This window comes from Cygnus olor, chromosome 12 (genome assembly GCF_009769625.2).
Source record: "Cygnus olor isolate bCygOlo1 chromosome 12, bCygOlo1.pri.v2, whole genome shotgun sequence".
Taxonomy (NCBI): Eukaryota; Metazoa; Chordata; class Aves; order Anseriformes; family Anatidae; genus Cygnus; species Cygnus olor.
The window spans coordinates 11,886,482-11,909,541 of NC_049180.1; the positions used below are offsets into that span (position 1 = coordinate 11,886,482).

At 49.1% G+C, this 23,060-nt stretch overlaps 2 protein-coding genes across 2 annotated transcripts; both read left to right on the forward strand.

Moving 5' to 3' along the window:
* Positions 1 to 5,137: 5,137 nt before the first annotated feature.
* CX3CL1 (C-X3-C motif chemokine ligand 1) lies at positions 5,138 to 12,825 on the forward strand. The gene is made up of 3 exons (XM_040571261.1): positions 5,138 to 6,220; positions 9,403 to 9,523; positions 10,413 to 12,825. The coding sequence occupies exons 1-3, from the start codon at positions 6,055 to 6,057 to the stop codon at positions 11,605 to 11,607; spliced, it is 1,482 nt and encodes a 493-aa protein (XP_040427195.1). The 5' UTR covers positions 5,138 to 6,054; the 3' UTR covers positions 11,608 to 12,825.
* Positions 12,826 to 21,381: 8,556 nt separating this feature from the next.
* Positions 21,382 to 23,060, forward strand: LOC121076702 (C-C motif chemokine 3-like). The gene is made up of 3 exons (XM_040571262.1): positions 21,382 to 21,850; positions 22,255 to 22,366; positions 22,733 to 23,060. Exons 1-3 carry the CDS (start codon positions 21,784 to 21,786, stop codon positions 22,836 to 22,838), a joined length of 285 nt encoding a protein of 94 aa, XP_040427196.1. The 5' UTR covers positions 21,382 to 21,783; the 3' UTR covers positions 22,839 to 23,060.

Here is a 23,060-nt window from a genome sequence, read left to right on the forward strand (position 1 = left end):
TGCAGCGTAGAGCACCAACTATTTCGGTAGTGCCTTAATATATTTCCATGCCATTGTAATGACCAGTCTGCAAAATCACAAGCTATCCTGACAGCTGAGTGTGTTGTTGTGGCAGGGTAAATCTGTTTCGTCAATGAGTGTTGTGGAAGAGCATTTTCTGCACTGGTTTCTGGTGGAGGACTGAGAAGTCACCTCGCCTCTGGTGGGATGACTCTTGTTAGGCTGGCGATGGCAGCTGCAGGACAGAAGGTGCCTGTTCTCTCATGTGAGTCCGTACTCAGTTCTGGAGGGATGCTGATGGTTGTTGAGCAGCTCTGGATAGCAGATCATAGTGGGAGCTGCAGTGTGTTGACAGCGGCCATACCCCCAGAGAGCTTCATATGCAGGGAACTACGCTGCAGTCTTTGTGCAAATGCAGGGTCCTGCACCTAGGGAGGAATAACCCCAAGCACCAGTGCAGGCTGGGGCTGACCTGCTGGAGAGCAGCTCTGTGGAGAAGGACCTGGGAGTCCTGGTGGACAGCAGGTTAGCCATGAGCCAGCAGTGTGCCTTTGTGGCCAAGAAAGCCCATGGTATCCCGGGGTGCAAAGGAAGAGTGCTGCCAGCAGGTCGAGGGAGGTGATCCTCCCCCTCTCCTCAGGCCTGATGAGGCTGCACCTGGAGCACTGTGTCCAGCGCTGGGCTCCCCGGTACCAGAGGGACATGGAGCTCCTGAAGCGAGTCCAGCGGAGGGCTACCGAGATGCTGAGGGGACTGGAGCAACTCTCATACGAGGAGAGGCTGAGAGAGCTGGGCCTGTTTAGCTTGGAGAAGAGAAGATGGAGAGGGGAACTTATAAATGTGTGTAAATGTCTGAAGGGAGGGTGTCAAAAGGATGGGGCCAGACTCTTTCCAGTTGTGTCCAGTGACAAGACGAGAGGCAACAGGCATAAACTGAAGCAGACCCTGAAGCAAACCCTGCTCGGCAGGGGAGTTGGACTGGATGATCACCAGAGGCCCCTTCCAACCTCAGCCATTCTAGGATTCCGTGTGATTCTGTCCCACAAATCAGGGACTGGCTGCATGTGCTGGGCTTATCTGCAGTACTGCATCTTAGGCCTCACAATCACAAGAGAAACTGGGGGAGCCCAGTTCTGGAGAGAGTGAAAGCTCTGCTGCAGTGGTGCTCCAGCTGCCCTGCGTCCAATGCTCTTGGGCTGCAGTAAAGGGGGACTGTATGAGAGCAGTGGCTGAGCTGCCAACTCCACTGAGGAGAGGGGGTTGCAGTGGAAGGAGGAGGTGCCACGGGGCACTTCAGAGCTGGCAGCAAACAGAGCATGAGCATGGCTTTGATGTTGGTTTCCCTTACACTGGAAGGGAGGTGAGAAACAACGGTTCTTCAGCAGCCCGGTTTCTGCCTAAGGCTCAGGACCCTCAGGGTGGGTTCACATCAGAAAGTTGGGTCTAGGCATAAAATGCAGCTTGCCTTGGACTCTGCTGGCCCCTGCTCAACCAGCAGAGGAATGGGAAGAGTTGGACCAGCAGGCATTAAGAGGGGAAAAAGAATCTCATCGTATGTCCAGACTTAGAGACCTGGGTCATCTTGTCTCCTTTGCAGTATAAAGACTGTCTGGCTCTTCCCAAAAGCTGTGTCGCTGCTCCCTCTTTCCAGCAAGCTTCTAGGACATAGACGAGGAACTATGAACAGCAAAGGATGCTGTTAGTACCTGCTACCAGAGGTGCTGGGCTTCCCTGCTCCAGTTCAACCTAGAAGACCAGCTCTGGAGGTCTTGGGAGCTTCTGAATAGTGGGAAGTGCAGTGGGAATCATCAGCATTGTCATTTGATCAGCACTGGGCTACATTTCTTCCGGGTCTCACACAAGAATAGCCAAGGAGCATGAATTTCCAACACAGAAACACCCTGAAAGAGAAGGGCCATGTTCTTGGGTCATTTCTTGTTTTTTTTGGACACAGCCCTTGTTCTCTCTGCATGTTGTTTTGCATATCACGTTTGCAGGGTTACATTGCTTGTTGTGTTCAAGGTAAATTCCCCAGAATTAGTCATACCTCCCATCCACCTCTGCAAACTTTGAGCCTGCGCACCGCTGAAGCACTTGCCTGTGAACAGCCCTGGCAAAGCTGCAGTAGGTGGCAAATGCTGAGAGTGGTGGACCTGATTTTCTGTTCCTCATGGGAAAGATGGGATCTGACCCTCCAGCCATTTGTGGTTTGGAGCACTGAGCCAAGGTACTGGTGCTTGCCAGCGGGCATCCAAAGGTTACGGGTAGGGCATCAGATCAGGCTGTTTAGCCTGCCTTGTGCTGTCACCCCCATCCAATCCACACCAGACCTTCTTCTCCCTTTCCTGCAGCAGAGCCAGCATTTAAGTAGCAGGACATCCATCCTGATAATGAAACTTTCCTTAGAGCGGAGCAAGAAATGGAGCCAGACAACCCGAACTCCAGCCTTGCCACTGATCTGTCTGGCATGAGTCACGGAGTCCTTTTGCGAGTGCTAAACATTAAACTTGGAGGTGTGTTAGCACAGTCCCAGGCCCAGCGCAGTCCATTGTGCAAAGTCCCTCCGCCCATACCCAACAGCAGATGCAGAGACATATGTTTGTTCATGTTTTTTCCTTGGCCATGTTTCAGATAAGATTGAGGGCCTTTCTTCTCTCTAATATTTAAAAGACTTAATGGACCCTGGCAGCAATCCAAGCTGACACCACCTCTGGGTGCTTGAGCTTGCTGGTTTATAGCCTTGTGCAGCACGGACCTATGCTGCCATCCTGACTGCTGAACCTCAGATAGTCCCTTACAGTGAGAGAAAATGCTGTTTTCAGGAGAAGGCTGTTATTCATCTGCCTTCATAGTAATAAAGAACTAAGGTCTGTTCTAGATGCACTCAGATCTGTACAAAAGATGCCAAACAGGGCAGACCAAAAGCATAAAATAGAATACTTTGCGAGGGTCCTACAGAGATCAGAGACCAAGTGCCTGAGCTGTGTACTCCAGTAAAAGCAGGCTACACAGTCCTACCCGGTGGGGCAGGAATTGGCAGTGAAGAACCGACTGCGTGGCTCTTCCCTGCTCGCTCCCTCCCGGTCCCGCAGGAGCTCCCTCCCTGCCCCTGCGTTCTTCCTGACGCCGGACCTGTCTGCAGCTTCATGTCTGAATCTGAATGTGGAAACTGGATGGTGTTGCACCAAAATCTTGTCATTAGCAAAGGTGAATGTGACGTACTTACAGAGCTCAAAAATTATTCTTTGTCTAGTTAAGTCTTAACAGCTAAATAGTCCAAATCATCTACACAATGCAGAAAAGCCTCGTTAGTACTACAGTCAAAGTTACACAGGGGAAAAAAAAAAAGACAAAACCAAAACAAACCAAGCCAAACAAACAACAATAATAATAATAATAATAAAAAGCCCACCTTCTTCCTGGTATCTACAACCTTTCTTTGGTATTATGCAACCCTCTCAGGGTGCCTCTGCATGCTAAGGGCGACCTGACAAAGTATCCTTCCAGTCCTCCTACGGAAGAAAGGGCTGTGATGATCTTTCCCAGCCTGTGGTCTTCACTGGAAGAATATGACGTGATGTTCATGGTGGGCTTTCTTTCTTCTCGGTCTTAGTCTGCTTAGTTTCATTTTCATGCGTTTTCTTAGCACAGCCTGTGTGTGATTTTTGTGTTCCAGTTCCAAGTTATTCATTTTTTCTATTCTTTTTTGTCTTGGAAGTTGGCTGTACCTGTCTTGCAAGGCTGTGCTCCATTGCCTCAGCAATGTGATTTGTGCTTACAGCCTGGGCGGCTGGTAGCATCCTCCGCCTGCCCTCACCTCAGCATGTTTTATTCTGCAGTCCCTGCCCCACGCTGAATAGCCACTAGCGTTCCTACAGACTACAAAATGAAAACAAATCAAGGCAACAGCAATTGGATACACAATTTCTGTCACAACTAAAATCAGTTGAAGCCAAGCCAAGCCCAAACAATTCCTGAGAACTTTCACAATCAAATCAATACAAAGGCTACAAGTTTTCGCTAGTTAGAGCAGAAACACCTCCTGGGCTACAGTGGCTCCTCTACCTCTGGGTTTTTCAAAGCTGCCAAAAAAACCAACAGAAGTGCAGCAGGAGGCTGACAGTGGCGTGCTGGAGGGGCAGGGCAGGAGGTGTAGGAAGCAGGCTGGGTGTGAGGAGGCCGGTTTTCTGCTTGCTGCAGCCTGGGTTTGTCACAGCTTGTCGGAGCTGGGACAATCACTCTGCCTCTGCGGCCCACTTCCAGTGCTAACGACAGGGCTTGCTGGTGGCTGGGACCCACACCTGAAGTTCTGCTGAGCCACACTGGGGCTGCTCTTGGGGCCGGTTCCCTTCACACTCCGGCTGTGGGATTTTCTTGCACAGGTGCCACCTCCAAGTCCAGCTGCAGAGCTCACTGGGAGCAAATGGAGATCTCTGAGAGGCAAGGATCCTGGGGGAACGAAGTCCCTTCACTAGTACAAATCACAGCCAGCCCAGGCTGTGCAGGAAAAGCCATTGCTTTACCCTGCCAAATTGCTGTTTACACCATAAATCTGACAATGCCTGTCGCAAATCCGGCCTTTAGCAAACATTGCGCTCACCCTCCCACTTAGTGTGTGCATGCTGGAGCCTTTCCCCATTTTTATCCCTTGCTGGTGGTAATCCCTTTGCAGAAGAAGCAAAACCTGTTTCTTCAGGGGAGATGTGAGCATGTACCCCTCCAGCAGCCAAGGTGTCCTGGCAGCCACAGGCAAAGCCATCTCCCAGAAAAAGAATTTCCTGTAAGGCTGTGCCGAGCCTGAGAAAACACTGTCTGAGGAAGGGGGCAGGAAAGCATCCTGATGGACAGAGGATGTTCCAGCTGGATCAAATAGATTAATTTAAAGTTTTTTTTTTGTTGTTGTTTGTTTGTTTAATTTCAGTTAATAAATGGGGTTATTGTCTATTACAATATAACCAAAGGCTAAAGTTATAGGCTGAGAGTTTTTTCACCAAACGTTTTAAAAATTCATCTTGTGGAAACTTAGGGGTTTTCACTCTATTTTGGAAGAAAACTCCAACTAGGATTGTTGGAATTTCCCACAGCACAGAAAAGCCAGATTTCCACCACCCCAACAAATCTCTGGGAAAAAGTTCTTAAGGGTAGCCACACTGTCTCAGTCATGATCTTATCTTTATTTTTCAGCTGAGAGAGTTGGCAGGGAAAAAATTGTTATGTATTCATCTGGGATCTAACATGAAAGTGAAAGTAAAGGTGCAGGATATGACCGCAGCGATGGCATGTCCACGTTGGGCCTGGCGTGTTGCTGGTGTCTGGGAAACCCCCCAGCCAGTCTTGCTGCTTGCAGATCTCGGGGCCTGTTACTCAAGCTCTTAGCATCAGCAAGACCCTTACGGCTAAAACCATATACCACGAGTCAGGGCTGTGTTAGAAAGCACTAGGCAGACAGTATGCCCAGGGAACAAGAAGCTGCTTGGGGAGGGCCCTGGAGTGCTGTCACAGCTTTGGCTGTGGCGATGCTCCTGTCTCCCAGGAGGCAGCCTGGCATGAGCTCACCAGTATAGCTGATGAATTGTGAGACCAATTAGCAAATGCTGACTTTTTTGGCCCAACAACCAATTCTGCTGCTCTCAGATGTCGGCAAAAAAGGAAGGGAATAGCCGATTCTGCATTCAGGGTACATAATGAGCTTCAGGTGTACCAGGGAGCTGCAGGCTGGAGCTGGGGAGAGCGTTACAAGCCTAAGGACAGTGGTGCCTTAGCACGGGCTCTGTGGGTAAGAGACACAGATGCAGGACAGGGGGATGGAGAAGCCAACTCCTGAAGGCCCCTTCGCGACGTATATGCCAAGGAGGCTGGAGCTGCACTGTGTGTGCTATTAAAAGCCGATGGATCTGCAGCCGGGGAATTCCAGGAGCCATCTAGCTCCGGAACATAAGCAGAATTCCCGCCCCTGTCCCAACTCTTCCCTCCGCCTCCTCTCGTCATCAAGAAATGCGGGCGGGGGAGCTAAATAAAAGCTGAAGTCCCAGGTCAGGGCTTCAGAATCCTGGAATGAGCTGCAGCAGCTGCATTGCTCCAGAGGATGCAGTAGGCAGTCAGGAGCAAAAACTACTGCCTCTGTGTACCATTCCTGCTGCCAACCACGGGAACATGAAGGTTGCTTCTTACCAGATCCTGCTTGTGCTGAGTGTCTTGTGCCTGGTCACCCCGGCTGGAGGTGAGCCACAGCTCCGCGTACAACCCTCGGGGCTCCCTGGGAGAGCAGCAAGGTTTACGGGTTTAGGCGAGGGGCTGGGGAATCATGAGGTTTGTGCAAAGGATTAGTGAATCCTGCACGGTGAGGAAGTCAGTGCTGGGTCACGTTACAGGCATGAAGGGACCTCCTGCCTTCCTCGGCTGTGGGAAATCCTGTAGCAGGAACGGGCTGGGTGGGAAGCTGCGGGGGAGCCTAGGGCATCATCCTTGCCACAAGGGAGCCTGAGCAGTCCCGCTGATGGCTTTTGTCATTCCTGAGGGTAGATGGGAAGAGTGTCGTAGTAACACAAAGCCTCAGCACATGCCATCTGGGCAGCATCCTGTCCCGGGATGGCCGGCTGTCAGCACAGACACCCGGCCTTCGGCACGTTGCCGTGAGCCGGGGGTGTGCTGCTGCCTGCAGATGTGATTGCTGTGTGCATGTGCAGTGTGCATATGTCCATGTGTGCACAGGCAGGAAAGGCTCTCCTGCTCTCCAGGTAAAGATCTTGGTGTGCTCTGGGGTGGTATGCTGAGCGGGGCTGGAGGACCGGGAGGAGGTGGGTGAGGTTGTCTCTAGGCTGGTGTCAGTTTAAGTCATCTACACACAGATTGGTGATTGCTGCGCAGATCGAGCAGGGTGGATTGCCAAGCTGGCAGGTAGCTTCTCATCAGCACAGGCAAAACTGGACTTTGCCCAGGTCTAATGGTTGGTCACGGAAAGGGAAAGAGACAGAGAGCCTTTATTAAGATCTGTGCCCTGCTGCCACCAGATGGGAGGAGCAAGGACAGCAGCTGGGGATGGAGCTTCTGCCTCTACTCACACCTCTGAACAGGTTCTCCAGGGCTGGCCTGAGTCAAGCGGGCAGCAGGGACGTCGGGCAGCTTATCCTGTCCTGCTTTGACACTGCCTAGCTCTGCTCGCTTGTGGCCCAGCATCCATCTTCTCTAGAGGAATGAAGTCGAGTTGGCTGTGCAGAAAGAGTGGCAGGGCTCCCTGGCCAGGGTCTCTTGAGGAACTGTGCTGAAAAACTGGTAGGGATGGCTCCAAGGAGAGGTGGTCACAGCTGGGCAAAGTTCCAGAGCCTGGGTTTCCCTGAGGTCCCTGTGGCAAAGATTCAGATGTAGCTCAGCGAAGCTGTGTGCCCTGGGAGGAGGGGACAGCCAGGGATGGCCCCATGTTCCACTCAGCTCTGCTCTCTCCTTGGAAAGAGCTTTCCAAGCTCCTCTGCTCCAGGAAAAACTCATCACAAGTTCAGCTAATTGCAAATCAATCATCTGCAATGCCAATAATTGGAAAATCAGTTATTGGTTATCAATAACTCTCCTCCACCTCCCTCCAAATTTCTCAGAAAAAAGACATTTGAGAAAGCTCAGTAGTGGCACCCCTCCTAGCAGCAGGAGCAACAAGAGACATGTTTGAGATGTGTTCCCTCCACTCCCATCCAAAGATGGTCACTGTCCTGAGCAAAACAAGGTGGGGCAAATAAAATGTTCCCTCCTTCTGCTCTGAGCCCTATTTACAACTTTTAGGTTTCCTGCATTTCTTTCTTCATGCTCAGGGCTAAGTCTGTCCTCAGCCTTCTTTCCCTTGATCAGAGAAGGGCATTTTGGAGGGTGGCTGTAGGACACTTTCTTGACAAATCCTGCCTTGCTCCAAGGTTGTAGCATGCTGACAGCCCTGTGCCATCAGCTGGGGTAACTGTCTTCTGTGCTTTGCGACCAAAGGTTAGAGCACATTAAATGGTTCTGCGATGTACGTGGGCCACAGTGGTTTTGTGGACTTGCAGAACTAAATGTGTACTTTCTGGAGCCTGCTAGTACCCAGGACCAGTCTGGGCTTGTGTACCTGGGCATATGTCTTTGGACTTCTGATTTGCCTGGTGCCTCCAGACCCTGCTTGAGTAACCCTTTACTCTGAGCAGCCCCTGTCCACCCCCTGCCATGTGTCTCCCTGACGTCTGGGGAAGGATCAGGCCCTTGGAGAAGGATTGTTGAATAGGGCTCTGAAAGTGGAAGACAACAGCAGCGTGTTCCATGGATAATGCGAGTTAACTGGGAAGTTGGTCATTCCTGAGTGCTTGAGGAGCACGTATTCATGACCCTAAAGTCCCACAGAAGATGATAGTGCCTAAACAAAAGAGCTTTGCTTTAACATTTCTGAGACGTAGAAGCTGACATGCTTCTGTAGCATTTGGGAATCTAAGGCAACATTTTATAGAGATTGTGTGACCTAAACTAGAATCCAGCTTCCCCTCTTCACAGGGGGCCTTGGAGAAATCAGGGTTTGTTGTTCTAAGCCTTGTTCCCCCCTGGGACAGCAGAAACAACTTGCTGAGTTGTGCAACCTCCACTCTCTTGGCAGACGCCTGTTCTTGGAGGCTGGGGGTAAGTGCAGGGATGGATTCTCCTGTTGTGTGACTGCCTTCACCCCTTTTCTGAGTGAAGGTGTGGGAGGAGTATTTTTACACTTTGCAAAATGAAAACTATTTTCCAGAAGAGATGAAAAACAGATGTTTGGTGAGAAACTGCTGTGGCTTTGAAGTTGGACTGCTGAGACGATATCCCTGCACAGATGAAAGCTGTAGCAACTTACTATTTTCCAGAGGGTTCCTTTTCTGCACCTTTTCTCTAAAAGGCATTGGGAGGCTATCCAACAACAGAGTCACTTGCCTGGAGGGGAAACCCCAGAGGAGAAAGAGATATGACTCATTCAGATAAGGACAGGACAGTCGTTCTGCTCTCTGACCTGTGCCAGGAGCCAGTTAGGGACAGATATAGCGGCTGATACAGATGAAGATGTGTCTTCTAGGCACCAGGCTGAGATCCAGCCTCCTGTTGCCCAAAGGTGAAAGGTCCTGCTGCTTCCCAAGCCAGAGTTTGCACATCCTATAAGGCAAGCTGCAATGGTGTCTCGAGTCACATAATTTTTACATTTTTTTTTCCCGATTTTCTGGGTATCATATGACCTGTTTTAGTGATGCAAACAATCATGGCCTTGACAGGATTTGTTTTCATAGAAACATCTCATTCTAGCAGGGATTGGAAACTTCCATTGCAAGCTTCAGAATCCTTCTCCCCAGAGAAGGAGAAAAAGAATCAGAGCCAATGTTTATTGTGCCTAATAAAAAAACAGCGTTTAATATGTTGAAAATTTTATTTCAGGTCAACCCAAAGCACCTCTAAAGTGTTCGAAAGTGTGTCGCCACTTTACGCGCACCATACCTGAGAAACGGATAAAGAGCTACCGCAGGACTGAACCCCAGTGTGCCAAACAAGCCATCATGTAAGCAGCTTCGCTGTCTGGTTCCCTTGCCATATTCCTTCCATAGATGATTACGAATCAACACTGTCATCAGATATCCTTGTTTGGGAGCAAGAAGCATTCTGGAAACAGAGCCAACACTGACATTTATTTGAAGGCTGTTTGTTTGTTTGTTTTTCCTATTTAAATGCCAACAGCCTCGAAATGAGACCAGGTTTCAGTTCACCCACACACAGTGAGACAGTCACTGCCATGAGTGATAAATAGATGAGGAGAGGGAAAGTACACACTGGCAGAATGGGGAAGTGGAAGCACACAGGGTAAGAGCTTACGTGTTTCTGTGAAAGCAGGTATTTTCAGTGGAAACAGATTCAGACTCACCAGCTTGTCTGAATGAGAGAAGCTGCCTTTTTTTCCCCAGAATAATTGCTGTCTTTGACCTACCTTAAAGGTTAGGCACCACTGAGACCACTTTTTTGCAGGCCAGGAGGTTGCACTAAGTGAACTTGCTGGGCTGACCTTGGAACATCTCACTGTCTGTCAGTAAAATGGGGGATTTGTCTTCATGTATTCTTGACCCTGGGCAGCTGGTGCCTGAGTAGCTTCTTTCTCTGAGTGTTGGTGGCCAGCACTCAGCATAAGAACAATGCTTTCGAAAGAGAAAACCCTCTTAAGAGGAAGCCCTTCACCTATGAGTCATGTTCAGCTTTTGCTTATTCACTTTGATCTCAGAGGCACCTGCCCTTCCTAAAATAAATAATCATCCAACTTGATGGTGTTTACTATGATAGGGGCTCAAGAGAGTCAGCATTTCTCATCATTGCTGCCTTTATGCCTTCTGTATCACTCTGATAATCGATGGCAATGTTTTCTTCATCTAATAAGTGATCCCTTTTTATTTTCACTTCAGATTTATTACACAGGCTTCCTTAGAAATTTGTGCAGATCCAGACACAGAGCCGGTGAAAAAGATTGTACGGAAACTGGACCAGAAAAAGGCCTCAGCAGCATCACCACTTCCACACGCTGCCACTTCAGCAGCAGTTCCAGAAAAGCCTGGCATTTTTCACAAACACATCGGTCTTACAGTAACAGTTCCAGCTCAAGCCACTGCTGCAACTACTCTTTTCCAAGGGACTGGCACAACAATTTTGGAGAGAACGCATGCTCCTGCTGCCATGACAGAGGTGACCAGCAAATCTACACCAGCCATGCAGAGCACCACACAGTTCTCCGCAGGATCGTCCCCTGGGACATGGGAAATTGCTGCACACTCTGAAGTCAGTTCAGAAGCAAACAGAGACTCCTTAAAATCTGCACATTCAACAATTTCTGCAGCAGGCATGGTCTCCAGTCAGCCTATCTTATATCCCACAGCTCTTGTGCATGGCTTTGACAATACAGTAGGATTTACAGAAGAACCTGTAGGATATGCTGCAAGTGTTACAGCTGATGTTCAAGACACGTCTTCTCCTAGCTCAAATTCAGACCCTGTGTCCATTACTAAAGGATTGGACCATCCTGTACTTTCTACAGATGAATCCCTGGACCTAACAAGTGCAAGAGCCAACGCATCAGACACTGCTTCTAGGAGTTTTAATTCAGATCTCCCCTCCATCCTAAACAGCATGGAGATCGGCTCAGCCCCAGCCACACCTGTTCCACCAGAGACTACTTCAATTTCTACTCTAAACCCCACAACTGCCGTAGACAAAGGTCCTCCTGTCCATACCAACAAAATTTTCAGTTCCTCTGCAGATGCTGTTGGTACTAGAACATTCGATTATCCATTGCCCTTAGGAAAGCAAGATCTTCCAGGTACGTTAGTTTTCACTAGTCAAACATTCTCAGGCCAAGCCAGAGCGCAGATGACTACAAAAAGGCCACATGATCCACCTTCACTCAGCTTCCTGCCAAGGTCTCAAGCACACTTTATCATCCCAGTCTCCCTGGTAGGTGGACTGATTGCTTGCAGTGTTGCTGCTGTATGGCTATACACAAAATTTAGAGTCAGAACAGAAACAACGTCAAGAGACATGGTACAAGGCTTGCTCTACAAGAAGGAGGGACATCAAAATAATGTCTATCTAATGCAAATAATCTGAGTGCTTTATGGAATGGACATTTTTGGCCTAGAACATATGTGTGTTGCTGCCAGAAAGCTAAGCTTGCGCAGAGCTAGTGACCAGTACGAAACAGTACAGGAAATAAAAATACCTAAGAAAACAGATTTTGTAGGAGCAGAATGTCCAAAAATTTATCTAAGTTGTCATTGATCAATGACAACTCACATATTTTAGAAATATGTGAGAAGCTTTTTTCTCTGGCACTGTTACATGAACAGGATATTGCTCTACTAGTGCTGCTTGGTGGCTGTTTGCCAGGTGGTGGGCAGAAAGTAATATCTGAGTTGCTCTTGGGAAGTTTTCTGCATTTCATCATAACCTAGCTGAGAAGCCACCCACTCACTCACCCACACTACTGGACTCAGGCTCTGCCACCTTGAGCAATCTTAACACAAAAACACTGATTTTGCACTTACAAACTCTCTGCTGCTTCTTTCTTTGCACTTCAGGTCACTGCTCTGTCAGACCTTGACCGATGTTGGCAGTCAGTGGGAGCTGGCTCTCCTTCAGCTGATTAAACACCCCATTTAATTGGGTATCTAATGGCTAGAGCCAGCAGTGTAGTCTAGCTTTCAGACAGAGGTGGCTAAAACAGAATCTGATTTTTTTCTGTATGTAGGGGACTGAAAGTCAGTGTTACAGATTTTACTTTCAGAGGTGCTTGCACTCACGGTCTATCTCCTCCTCAAAGTCAGGCCGCTTTTCTCTCCAACAGGTAAGGGCATTTCTTCTCACAGATTTAGTCTGAGACCTGATTCTTGACAAATCAACTGCAATAAAACCCTTTCTTCCAGATAATGTACCCTGTGTCCAGATGCATCCAAAACAAAGGCAGGATAATGTGGATAAGCCTTTGTAAATGAGAGAAAATCTGGAAGAAGTTGCCAGAGGCTCTCAATAATTTTGCTATTACCGTGTTGTAATGTTTTTTGCTGTACTCTGCTGTTCAGCAAGCACAAAAACCAGAAAATACACTCCTAGAATACCTAAATGCAATTCTGGATTCAGTAATTATAGCAATTACTACAGCACAGCAGAATTACCTTCCTTCCCATTCCTTATTCTCTCTAGAAATAAGCACATTTGGTGATCCAGAAAAAAAGCACGAAATCCCCATTCATGATCCTACACTTCAGCCCCATGCTAGTTCTTTGTATATAGCACAGATTACCAGGCTATTAAAGCACTGTAACAGTACCAAAGGTGTTTTTTTTAACACAAATTGTCTCTGATTTTCACACATCCAGACACTGCTGTATGTAAGCATTATCTTTTATCTGTGATCAGCTCATGAAAGCCCTTATTTAACATTTACTCCGTTATGAATTTTGCTTGAGCAAGTAAAGGTCTTTATAATACCATGCTTTGTAGATAGAGTTAAAGTATCAAAGGTTTATATCAAGGTTACATATCAAAGATTCTCCTCTAACCGACCTCAGTGGATCAGATCTCAAACTATAGATATGCATGTAGAAAAAGAAAATAAAAACATAATAAGCAGGATAATCAAAGCAAAAATGATGAGCCAGCTGTAAAGACTGGCCTGTTAGACCCATCAGATACCACCTTTGGGGCATCCTCCCAGTCCTGGAGGTGGATTGACTGCAATGGTGTTTTGGTTTTTTGATATTACTCAGCCCCTTATTTCTTCAAGTCCTTGATTTGAGACAGGGTAGACTGAGATTCATCTAGGGCTTTGCAGGTACAAGAGGTAGAGAATGCAATTGGATTAATTGTGATAAGGAATTTTGGGTGAAACCCATCTTTGTGCAGAAGCATTCCTGTGCAGCCCAAATCCTGTAACTATCTGGGGCTGATTTACCTGAACTGCAGGAGCCATCAGCAGTGCCTCCCATCTGTCCTGCTTGTGCACAGCTGGGGTTCATGGCCTTGCAGTTTGTGGAGTGATATACAATAGCATTATTTTTATATGAAATATTATAAATATCTGTTTTTGTAGTAAAGTTTTGTAGTGATGTGAACATGCGTGTAACCTCCTGTCCTTGCTAGTGGAGCATCGCTCAGTCTAGACTATTCTGGGAACATTGGAAAACGCTGTACCTTGGTCTATTTTCTTGCTGGTCCTGGAAGGCCTGTAGACCTGGCTCCATGCGAGTGGGGTCGCTCTCCAAGGCACTACAGCAGATGCAGTGGGCAAAGGCACCCTGTCCTTGGGTCTCCAGGCTTGGGAGGGTATCAGGGCTTCACCCATGGGTTGTGGCTGCTGCTGGGGCCGTGAAACAGCAGTGGCTTTCAATGGGAGAATTCCTGACCCATCGCAGGCAGGGCAGACTGGGGACCACCATTTGTCATTGCTTTATGCTGTGTGCTAACGGTTTGGGAAGGCACATGGGGAATGTATCTGTTGCAGGTGACAGGGGTTTAAAATGTCATTTGTTCTAAAGTGCCAGAAGCACTGGTTTGTGTATTGAGTCTGTATGACTGTGCGTGAGTAGGATTTATACTGTATTTTTTTAGAAGTAAAGATAATAAAGTTTTTCTGTTAAAAACTGTTGTCCTCAGGAGGTTCAGACCAGGGCTGGATGACCAAACTGGGTCCCTACAGAGATGACTGCATGGGATAAAGCAAGGTGGGGGGAACCACAGCATCACTGAGAGATGGCAAAGCCAGCACAGCTGATGTCACCAGCCTGCTGCTCTGCCTCTTCACTGTTTATGGCTTTTAGACTTGCCAAAACAATTTTCAGGGAATGAATTTGCTCACATTTCTGATTGTGCTAAGGCAATACTGAAAACCAGTGGGGGGTTTGCTTTGTTTAAGCAAACCTACAGTCCCTAGCGAACCTACAATCAGACCACGGGAAAATATTCTGGTCTGAGTCAGGTCTATAAGGGGGCAAGAGGCTGAGCTGGGACCTCTCCCAGCCCTAGCCAGGCCCTGGGCTGCTCTTGCACTGTCCTTCATGCTGTTGCACCGCTAGCCAGAGAGTGTGCAGGGAGGCTGGCAAAGTCCATAAAAACTTCCCCCAGATGAGTCACCAGGCCAAAAAGGTCGTTCTGAGGGTAAGACGCTCTGCAGAAAGGGAAGTACATTTTTTTCTCCTCTGTTATCAGAGAAGGGGCAGGGTTCACAAATGAGTTCATAGCCTGCCAGAAATAGATAATTTCCCATGTGGTGAGCACAGGCACCTGTCACTGGGCCAGATGCAGTCTGGGGACTGCACCTCCAGAGCACTGAGACAGCACTGGCACGGCCAGGTACCTTCAGCCAGCTGGTGGCATGCACACACCAGCTTTCCTGCTGCTCCCTGGCTTCTCTGTTGTGCAACTGTTCAAATAAAGACTTTGTGCAAAGGATGGCCAACCACCACCCTTCTCTTGCTCCTTCTGGAGAACCATGGGCTGCCTTCAGGTGTAACAGACTAAAGAATTGGCCCCAGGGGTTAACTAATGCCACATCTGTCATGCTTAAATGGAACAAGGCTTGCCTTCTGCAGCTAGCCTGAAAGACACATACTGCTGCCTTGAGGTTCCCCCCCTCCCAGAACGCCCAGCACACAGAAGCCAGCAAAGCCCACGGCCAAAGAGCGTGCTCCTTCTGGTCCATTGCTGACCCATATCTTTGGTCTCCAGCTCCGTACTTTCTGCAGCACTTCATTAGCTCTGTTTTGATTGACTTTATGAGACCAAGGAGTCACTGGGAGTCCACACAGGCTCTCTTCCATGTCTTCACATCCCCACAGTATCCATCAGATGATGCAGTTGTAGGCATTGACTGTACTAATTAGCCTTACTCACGCTGAGCAGCCTCATTTGTAGATGGTCTCCCACTCCAAGCCTTTTGCCCAAGGCCCAGGAGACCCATTTAAGCTCAGGGTTGGGCCTTCAGCCCTTGCTGTGGGTGTATTGTAGGAGTGCTGGTCTGATATCCTCACTCCGTCTGTGTTTCCTGGGTGGACCTTGGACCTTTACTGTAGGTAGCTTGTCTCATGGACAGATGGACAGACCTTTTGGTGTTGTAGCTGCGCCTCTGGCCCCATCTCCTGCTGCTCCAGACTGGATCTTCCCCAAATGAATCCTGGACCCAGTTCCTCACTTTGCTGTGACTGTTAATGGACCCTGTTATGGACACCCAGCTCTCTGCTGTGCTCAGACACTGCGGGACCTCACCTCACCTGTGAGGGCACTGCCTGTGCTGGGGTCCCCCTCATCCTGCTCTTGCTGCTCCCTGCAGGCTGGGCCTGGTAGTGAGACACCTCTGGTATTGTCTTCTCCAAGCCTCTCCAGGGTGATATGTGAGGAGCACAATTATTCCTGTGAAGCAGGCCTCCTGCAGTCTCCATACTCTCAGGGCTGAGACTTGGACTGTGATTTAAGAAATGTCAGTTCTGTCCCTGCTCAGTTTTGTGGTTTTCCTATGAAATGTTATGCAAGTGTGCACATGCTTAGGACAGACTCTGCTCAAGATAGCTTACCAGCCCTTCCTTGATACTGGCTTAGTATAATGTAGCATGACCCCTTGGGTTTACAAAGAGGTCTCTCACCTCTCTTCTGTGTTTAAGTCTCTGCCGGAGATCCTTTTTTATGTTCACCTGGAGCTGTTGCCCTAGGTGAGCTGAGCTATGTTTTGGAGCCCCACCACCCTGCAGCTGCAGTCACGGGAGCCAGTTCCCCTTTCTTCTGAATGCCACAAGCACAGTGAAGCTAGTGATGCCCTTGTTTAGGGGTAACCTTATGGTAAAGACAACACCAAGGGCATGTCAAAAAAAGTCCACAGCCATATAAGGGACCTTAAGGAACTGCACAACTGCAGTTTTGTTGTGTGGCTTTTGTTCTTCCAAGACAGCTTTCCCATGCTTTGTGTTTGTCTAATCCACTTTTACGAAGGCTGTGTCCATGTCTGCTTTACTGCAAGGGCTACGCTTGTAAATACAGAGGTTGTCAGGGCTCGCCATGGTCAGACCTGTTCAGTGACCACCTCAAGTAATGGAGAAAGCTTCATTTCTGAAGCACCCTTGAATTCTGCCAGATGAGCTGCAAGGCCACAAAGTAAATAATTTTTAAAAAGTAATAATAGAAAGAAGTGAGAAGAGTCCTCTAAGAAAGCATGGAGTGTCAACTTGACAGCTCAGGCCACATTCAGCACAAGTACTTCTTTTATTATATTATCTAGGAACCTTAAAGTATTTTTCTCATTACATTCTTTCAATTGTCAAATATTTTTCTTGAGAGTGTTGGGTTTTATCCTATTGAAAAACTAAGGAACAAGTTCATAACTTGTCTTCTTGGAGTTATCAGGACTAAATCATTACAGGCTTCCCAGCTCCAGCTGAAATTAGTTTTATTCTGTTATGGTAGCTTTGCTTTAAAAGCTTACCTAAAGCAGTTCTCCATTTCTGTCTTTAGCTCTAAGAGCTCAAGAAAGGACAGGGTTGAAAAAAGGAGGCTGAATCCTCAGCAAACATTATTACCCCCCCCCCCCCAGTTTCTACATTTCACAGAAGCTTCCCCAGCACAGATTTTCCCTGGGAAGCAGCAACTCCTCCTGACACCCCAGGTCTGTCCTTCATTTAACCTGGTGGGTGTTGATCAACCTCACTGGAGAAAAATGGAAAAAATGTCTCCTTTTCAGTGCATGTCCCAGGTATATACATTTTAGTTCACCATCCACAGGTCTGGAGGATGTGCACTGAAAAGAGCTTTATCAGGTGGCTTCTGCTTTATCAGGCAGAAGCTTTATCTTCAGCTATATCTTCAGCTTTATCAGGTAGGGTCCTGCATTAGCCTCCAAGGTCAGGGCTCTTGCCTATATGGACATATCGTTCCTCCAGTTCTGTCACTCTCCCCCTGCCTACGTGCCTAAATTTGAAAAAACTGGCATCACACATTTTTTTCCCCCTTTTTCTTAGCAAAGTGGCTACTTTCAGTTTCTGGTCCAGGTGCCTCCAGCCCTTGCTCTGCTTGGCCGTGTTGGGGTGGATTCCTTGCCTGGCTGGAGTGAGTTTCTAGTCTCTGGGGTACAGGGAAGAGCTTCTTAATTCCCGGAGCCGATGGGCAAGCTTGCTCAGTGACTCAGTACAGATAATCCTCTGGAGAAAGGCTCCTGGACATGTCCTTCCTGCAGCCTTTGTAACTTGTGACTCTGGGCAGGACTTACCGCACAGGATATGCCTTGGTCGATCACCAGTTTCCAGTGCTTGGTGGTCCCCAGTGTCCAGCTGTAGGAAGCAGGCTTTGGAAGAGAATCTTGTTTTCATCCTTTTGAAGTGTCTTTCCAGCCTCTAGGAGCTGGCACAGTTGTACCTGGAGTCCCAGCATGAGCTCTGGCTCTGGGAAGGAATGAGAGCATTACGTTTGTTTTGTGATCATGTGTTGAGTCAACCAGGGCTTCAAAATGGATCTAGGACCACCTGCAGAGCAGAGCCTGCAGCTTCCAAAGCAGTGTAAAGACAATATGGCTGCTCCCAGCTGTATATTTCCAGTAGAGATGGGAACGCTCAGTTATCTGCTGAGACTCCATTTCCAGGTGTGTGGCTTGTTCTGCCAAAATCCTTCTTTCCCACAGTGGCACAGGTGCTGGCCAACACTGTACCCCAAGCTCTCCTCTTCCTCCTTTTGCAGAATCAAGATAACGATGTTTATTTTTCATGTAAACAAGCAAATTTTCCAGAGCCTGCTCAAATGAGAAGGGAACTTTGGCCAGCTGTGGGGCTTTCCAGCGTCCCTCAGTTAACGACAATACATCAGCCTTTCCCTTCCCAAAAAAAGTAAAAGAATAGACATTAAGGGATCTCCAGGGAGTCGTGAATTTTCTAGCTGTGATAGGCATCACTTGAAAACAAGAGAAAGGGGAAGCAGAGGAGCCTGGGCCAGCTCTTCTGCCAACAAGCACACCTCTGCAGAAGTGGGGCCACACTAGCATTTTACTTACTTCTCCAGGTTCTTTCCATCCAGAGCAGCCTCTGGATATCCCTGTGCTGGGTATTCCTGTGCTTGCAGTTCTCCCTTGCACAGCCGGATGGGTGAAGCCCCAGGCCAGGGGGAGGCATGCAGCAAGATCATTCCCTACAGGTTTCCAAAATGCTTCTCTGTTGCCTGGGGTCCAGCCCAAGTGGTTTTGCCCTAGGTGTAGTTAAGGCTGTGCACTCCCCTGGGCAGTGGTGTGGGTGCCCTGGCTGCAGGGGAGCCTGTGTTCCCCCACTTTGGGGACATCTGCCATGGAGATGACAGCAGCAGGCCACCTGCTCAGGGGCCCTGGTCCTACACATATCACAAGCAATATAAAAATGCAGCCAGACCAAGCAGCATCAGGAGCTGTGATATGGTCCATGTGCCCAGCTCGGTGTTATCAGTTTGCAAGAAGAGAGCCTGCAGCACAGCAGAAATGGGGAAATGGCTGAGAAGGTAAGGCAGCACCCACAAAGCCTGTGGGAGGAAGGAAAGATGCTTTCAGGGACCAGTAGCATGAGGAATTTATTGTAGTCCTGGGAGCTGTTGAGTCACTGGGTTGAAGGCATGCCAGGAGGAATGACACTGACTTTGGGGGTTATGTGATCTATTTACAAGTGTGTTATTTTTATTCTAGCCTACCTTGTGCTTCTAGGGTTCTTGAGTTTTAAAAGGTTCCCTACTGGGAACCTTTTTCATTTATGGTCTGACAAAACATTGCTTTGGGTGTTCAAAGCCCTTTTGGTGAATTTGCAGAGTTTGTTAACGAGGAAAGAAGCACAAGGAGTCGCATCAATGCTCTGGTCAGTTGGAGATCCCTGTAAGCTGGTTAACTTAACCATTGTCCAGCATCTTCTCTTTCCATCTGACTTCTGCAAGGGAGACGTACACATACACGTGCGCACCCACACCAGGACACGAGTGCAGGCAATGGCGCAGTGCCCCTGACTGTGGCTCTGTCTCCAGCTTGGAGGATGACTGCTGAAGAGGATGTGTCCTTATATTGATGGCTGTGCACTCGAGGCACAAGGGGGCTTGCTCTGACCCTAGAACATAGCCATAAAAAAACTCTGACCCTAAAAACATAGTCATAAATCAGCCACAAATCCCTGTACTGAAAGAGTGACAGCTTCATCCGCTAGGTCCCAATAACATGAGAGCTGATGGCACCTCTTGCCATGAGCTTTCTTTGGGATTGGACAACTGGAGGGAGCACAGCATACGAAACACTGACTTCAGGAGTCTGCTCCTGTGTTGCAGCACCCCTGTGAATCTCTGTGAGTAGGGCAGGGGGCCCTTACCCCTGCTTGTGGCTACTACATCCAGGCTGATGAGACAGCCTCGGGTACTGTCCTTCCAAAAAAGGCTTCATCCTTCTTCCAGCCATGCCTTGCTTCTCAGGGAGCTTGGTGAATACTGTCACTGACAATCTTTGAATGACAGCTTGCAGGGGTGAAAGAAAAACATAAATTGGGAAGCTTTGCTTCCAGCATCCTGCTTCAGGAGTGCCAGCAGAAAAGGAGCAGCACAGCCCTGGAAGGCATCCTTGTCCCCAGCCACCATGCTGTGCTCTCCTGGCGATGCCATGTCCAGCACTGCCTTATCCCTGTGCAAACAGTGTGGTGCTCCAGGGAAAGGGAGCTCTTCTGATTTACACCAGTTGTGGGCATACTCGCTGGTGGGGGCTTGGGGCTGAGCAGCTCCAGCCCCCTGGCTGGGGGCGTCTCTGGGGGCCTCACGGCATCGGTGACCTCATATCAACTCCTCTGGGAGAAGTCACATCTTTGGGATGTAGGAACTCTGTCTCTGCACAGAAGCTGAGACAAAGCACAACAGCTACGGTGCTCTGAGTGTTTTAACAATTTCTTCTGCTGCCCGGTTTTTGGCATACACCACTTGGGCTCCTTCTTGAGTGGGAGATGTGCCTCCTACTGCAGCTGAGGTCAAGGAGATCTGGGCATGACAAGAGCAGGCCTTAGGATTCTGCAGTTTTCCCCCAAGTTTTTTAAAAGGCAGCCAGGGATGACACAATGCCCAGCATAATATCCCGCTTGAGCCCTGCTCCAAAGCAACAGAGGATAGCTGGGGGGGTGCCAACATGAACAAGGGCTTGTGGTGACCCCTTGGGCAGCATACAGTGGTTGAAGGGGGACCGTGGCGCCCCAAGGACCTGTGTGGGACCCTGCTGCTCCATGCACTCACTCACAGCCTGAAAGAAAAGAGGGAACAGGGAAAGAACAAGCATCGGGCCAGAGGCTGTGCATGACTGGCAAAGAGCCGGAGGGCCTGCTGGTCTGAGTGTCTGGGTGAGGAAGGGGGAGCTGGGCAGAGCAGGGTGAAGCATTCCCCAGGTGAACACCAAGAGGTGGCCCCCATCAGCAATGCCTTTCTGCACGTCCTTGCAGGATCTGGGAGGCTGCAAGGCTGCAAAGAGAAGGAAGATGTAGGAAAAATACTCAAGAACTCTAAACACAAACTTTTCCTTCTACATCTTTCAGCCTGATTCAGCCTCATGCTCTGCCCCACAGCCAGAAGGCTAAAGCAGCCTCATCTGCAAGGGAAGACTCAGCTGCACCCAACTGTCCTTTCACCCAACACTCCTCAACGATAGAAGAGGAATTTTGTTGGAAAACTTGTGTTCCTCTCCATAGGAACAGCTGCAATTGCGACGCAATGTTTGACAGTACTTGACATCCTACAGCTTTTGAGCCACAAAGGGCTGGTGGGAGCAGTGGTCACTACATTCCTGCTTAATGCTCCCCTGGGAGTTCAATTGATCCACACTTTATCCAGAACTTTTTTTTTTTTCTGTCAGGCTGAAAAGTGACTTTGTACTGAAAGCATGGTACTGCCTTTTTTGTCAACACAAATCCATTCTCTGTGGGTTTTGGAGCCCTTCGGTCTCTGCTTCCGTGGAGGAGGATTTCACTTCCCTCTTCAGCTTTGTGGCTTTCCCACAGGCCAGTCTCAGTTTACAGAGAAGTTATTGAGGTCTGCTTGTCCTTTCTTTCTAGGGATTACCTCTGTCTGTAACCCTAGAGGTGCCACGTGACATGGAAATTCCCTTGCCCTAAGCAAATGCATAGGGCTTTCACTTGAATTTGGTAGAAATTCTTTGGAAAAGAGCTAAAATGGGGAGGGGGTGGAGAGGATAAATTGCAGCACCTCCCTGCCTGAGCTAACATTGCAGCTCTTCAGAAGAGGCAGAGCAGCACTGTACTGAGGAAGAGCCCTCGCACAGCCACCATGCTCAGCACAAGACCAGTCCTGCTTCTCGTGCTGCTCCTCACCTTCTCCCAGCACTGCACCACAGGTGAGGCACCTCGCGGGCTGCCAGCACCCTGCTCTCGCCAGCCACCGCTGGTGTCAGGGCTGGGGACCTGGCTGGGGGTGTTGCCCTGGGGAGGTCAGGGAAGAAAGCCCAGCGGGGACGGTGCTGTTGGCAGGAGGAGCGACCCCAAGGGCTCCTGGCTGGGAAAAGTGCTGCACGTCCCAGGGGTGCAGGGAAGGATGGGGACAGAACCCTGAGCTGGGTGGCCTTGGCATGGGGCTGGTGGTGCCTCCTCCTGCCGCAGGAAGGAAGTCACCTGGGGCTCCTTGCAGCAGCAGCTGCAGAAATTGAGGGATTTTGTGTGTGTCAGCTTTCTTATGGGGAAATGACTTAAAGACTGCTTTCCAAGCCAGCATCCACAATCTCACTTTCTCTCCCTTCTCCAGTTCTGCACACACCTTCAGAATGCTGCTTTGATTACTTAAAGTCACCTCTCCGGTCTGATGTGCTGAAGGATTTCTACACGACTCCCAAAGAGTGTTTTTACCCAGGAATTGTGTAAGTCCTTGTAATTTCCCTAGCATTGTACTGTCTCCTGGGATGCTGCAGGTCCTTTATTCCATCCCATCTGGTGACAGGACCCAGCCCTCTGCAGAGGACCAGGGCAGGTCTATATGGCCTCTATCCACAGGAGGGGCTGCAGCAGGGTGGCTGACTGGCAGCACAAAGCGGGGAGGACACAACTCTCTGGCCACTTCTACAGAGCATGGTTAAGGACGCAAGTCCATTGGGGCTCCTGAAGGCTCTTCAGAGCATCTAGGGCCAGAGGGAAGGGAAAAGGATTGCAGGGAAGGGAAGAGGGAGGACATGGGTCTGGGATTGCAGCTGTTGTTTCCCACCAACCTTTGCCTTTCATCTCGTCAGGTTTGAGACCAGGAACGGGACCAAGATCTGTGCAAACCCAAAGATACGTTGGGTGGAGAAAGCAGTTGAGAAACTTCTCAAAAGGAAGAAGTCTCATGCCTCCTGATGCAGAGCAGACACCCCAGTTCAGGCTACCCAACTTTCTGATGGGAGTATTTCTACACAGCATCCTGCAGAGGTCCTTGATGCTGATGGATGGCACGGCCTCCCCAGAGCCTTGTGCTGCACTGACCAGCCAGGCACCAGATCCTGGGATGCTGCAGCCCTGCCAGCTTCCACCCATGGAGCAAATAAATACACCTTAAATAAAGGTTTAGTTCACACACTA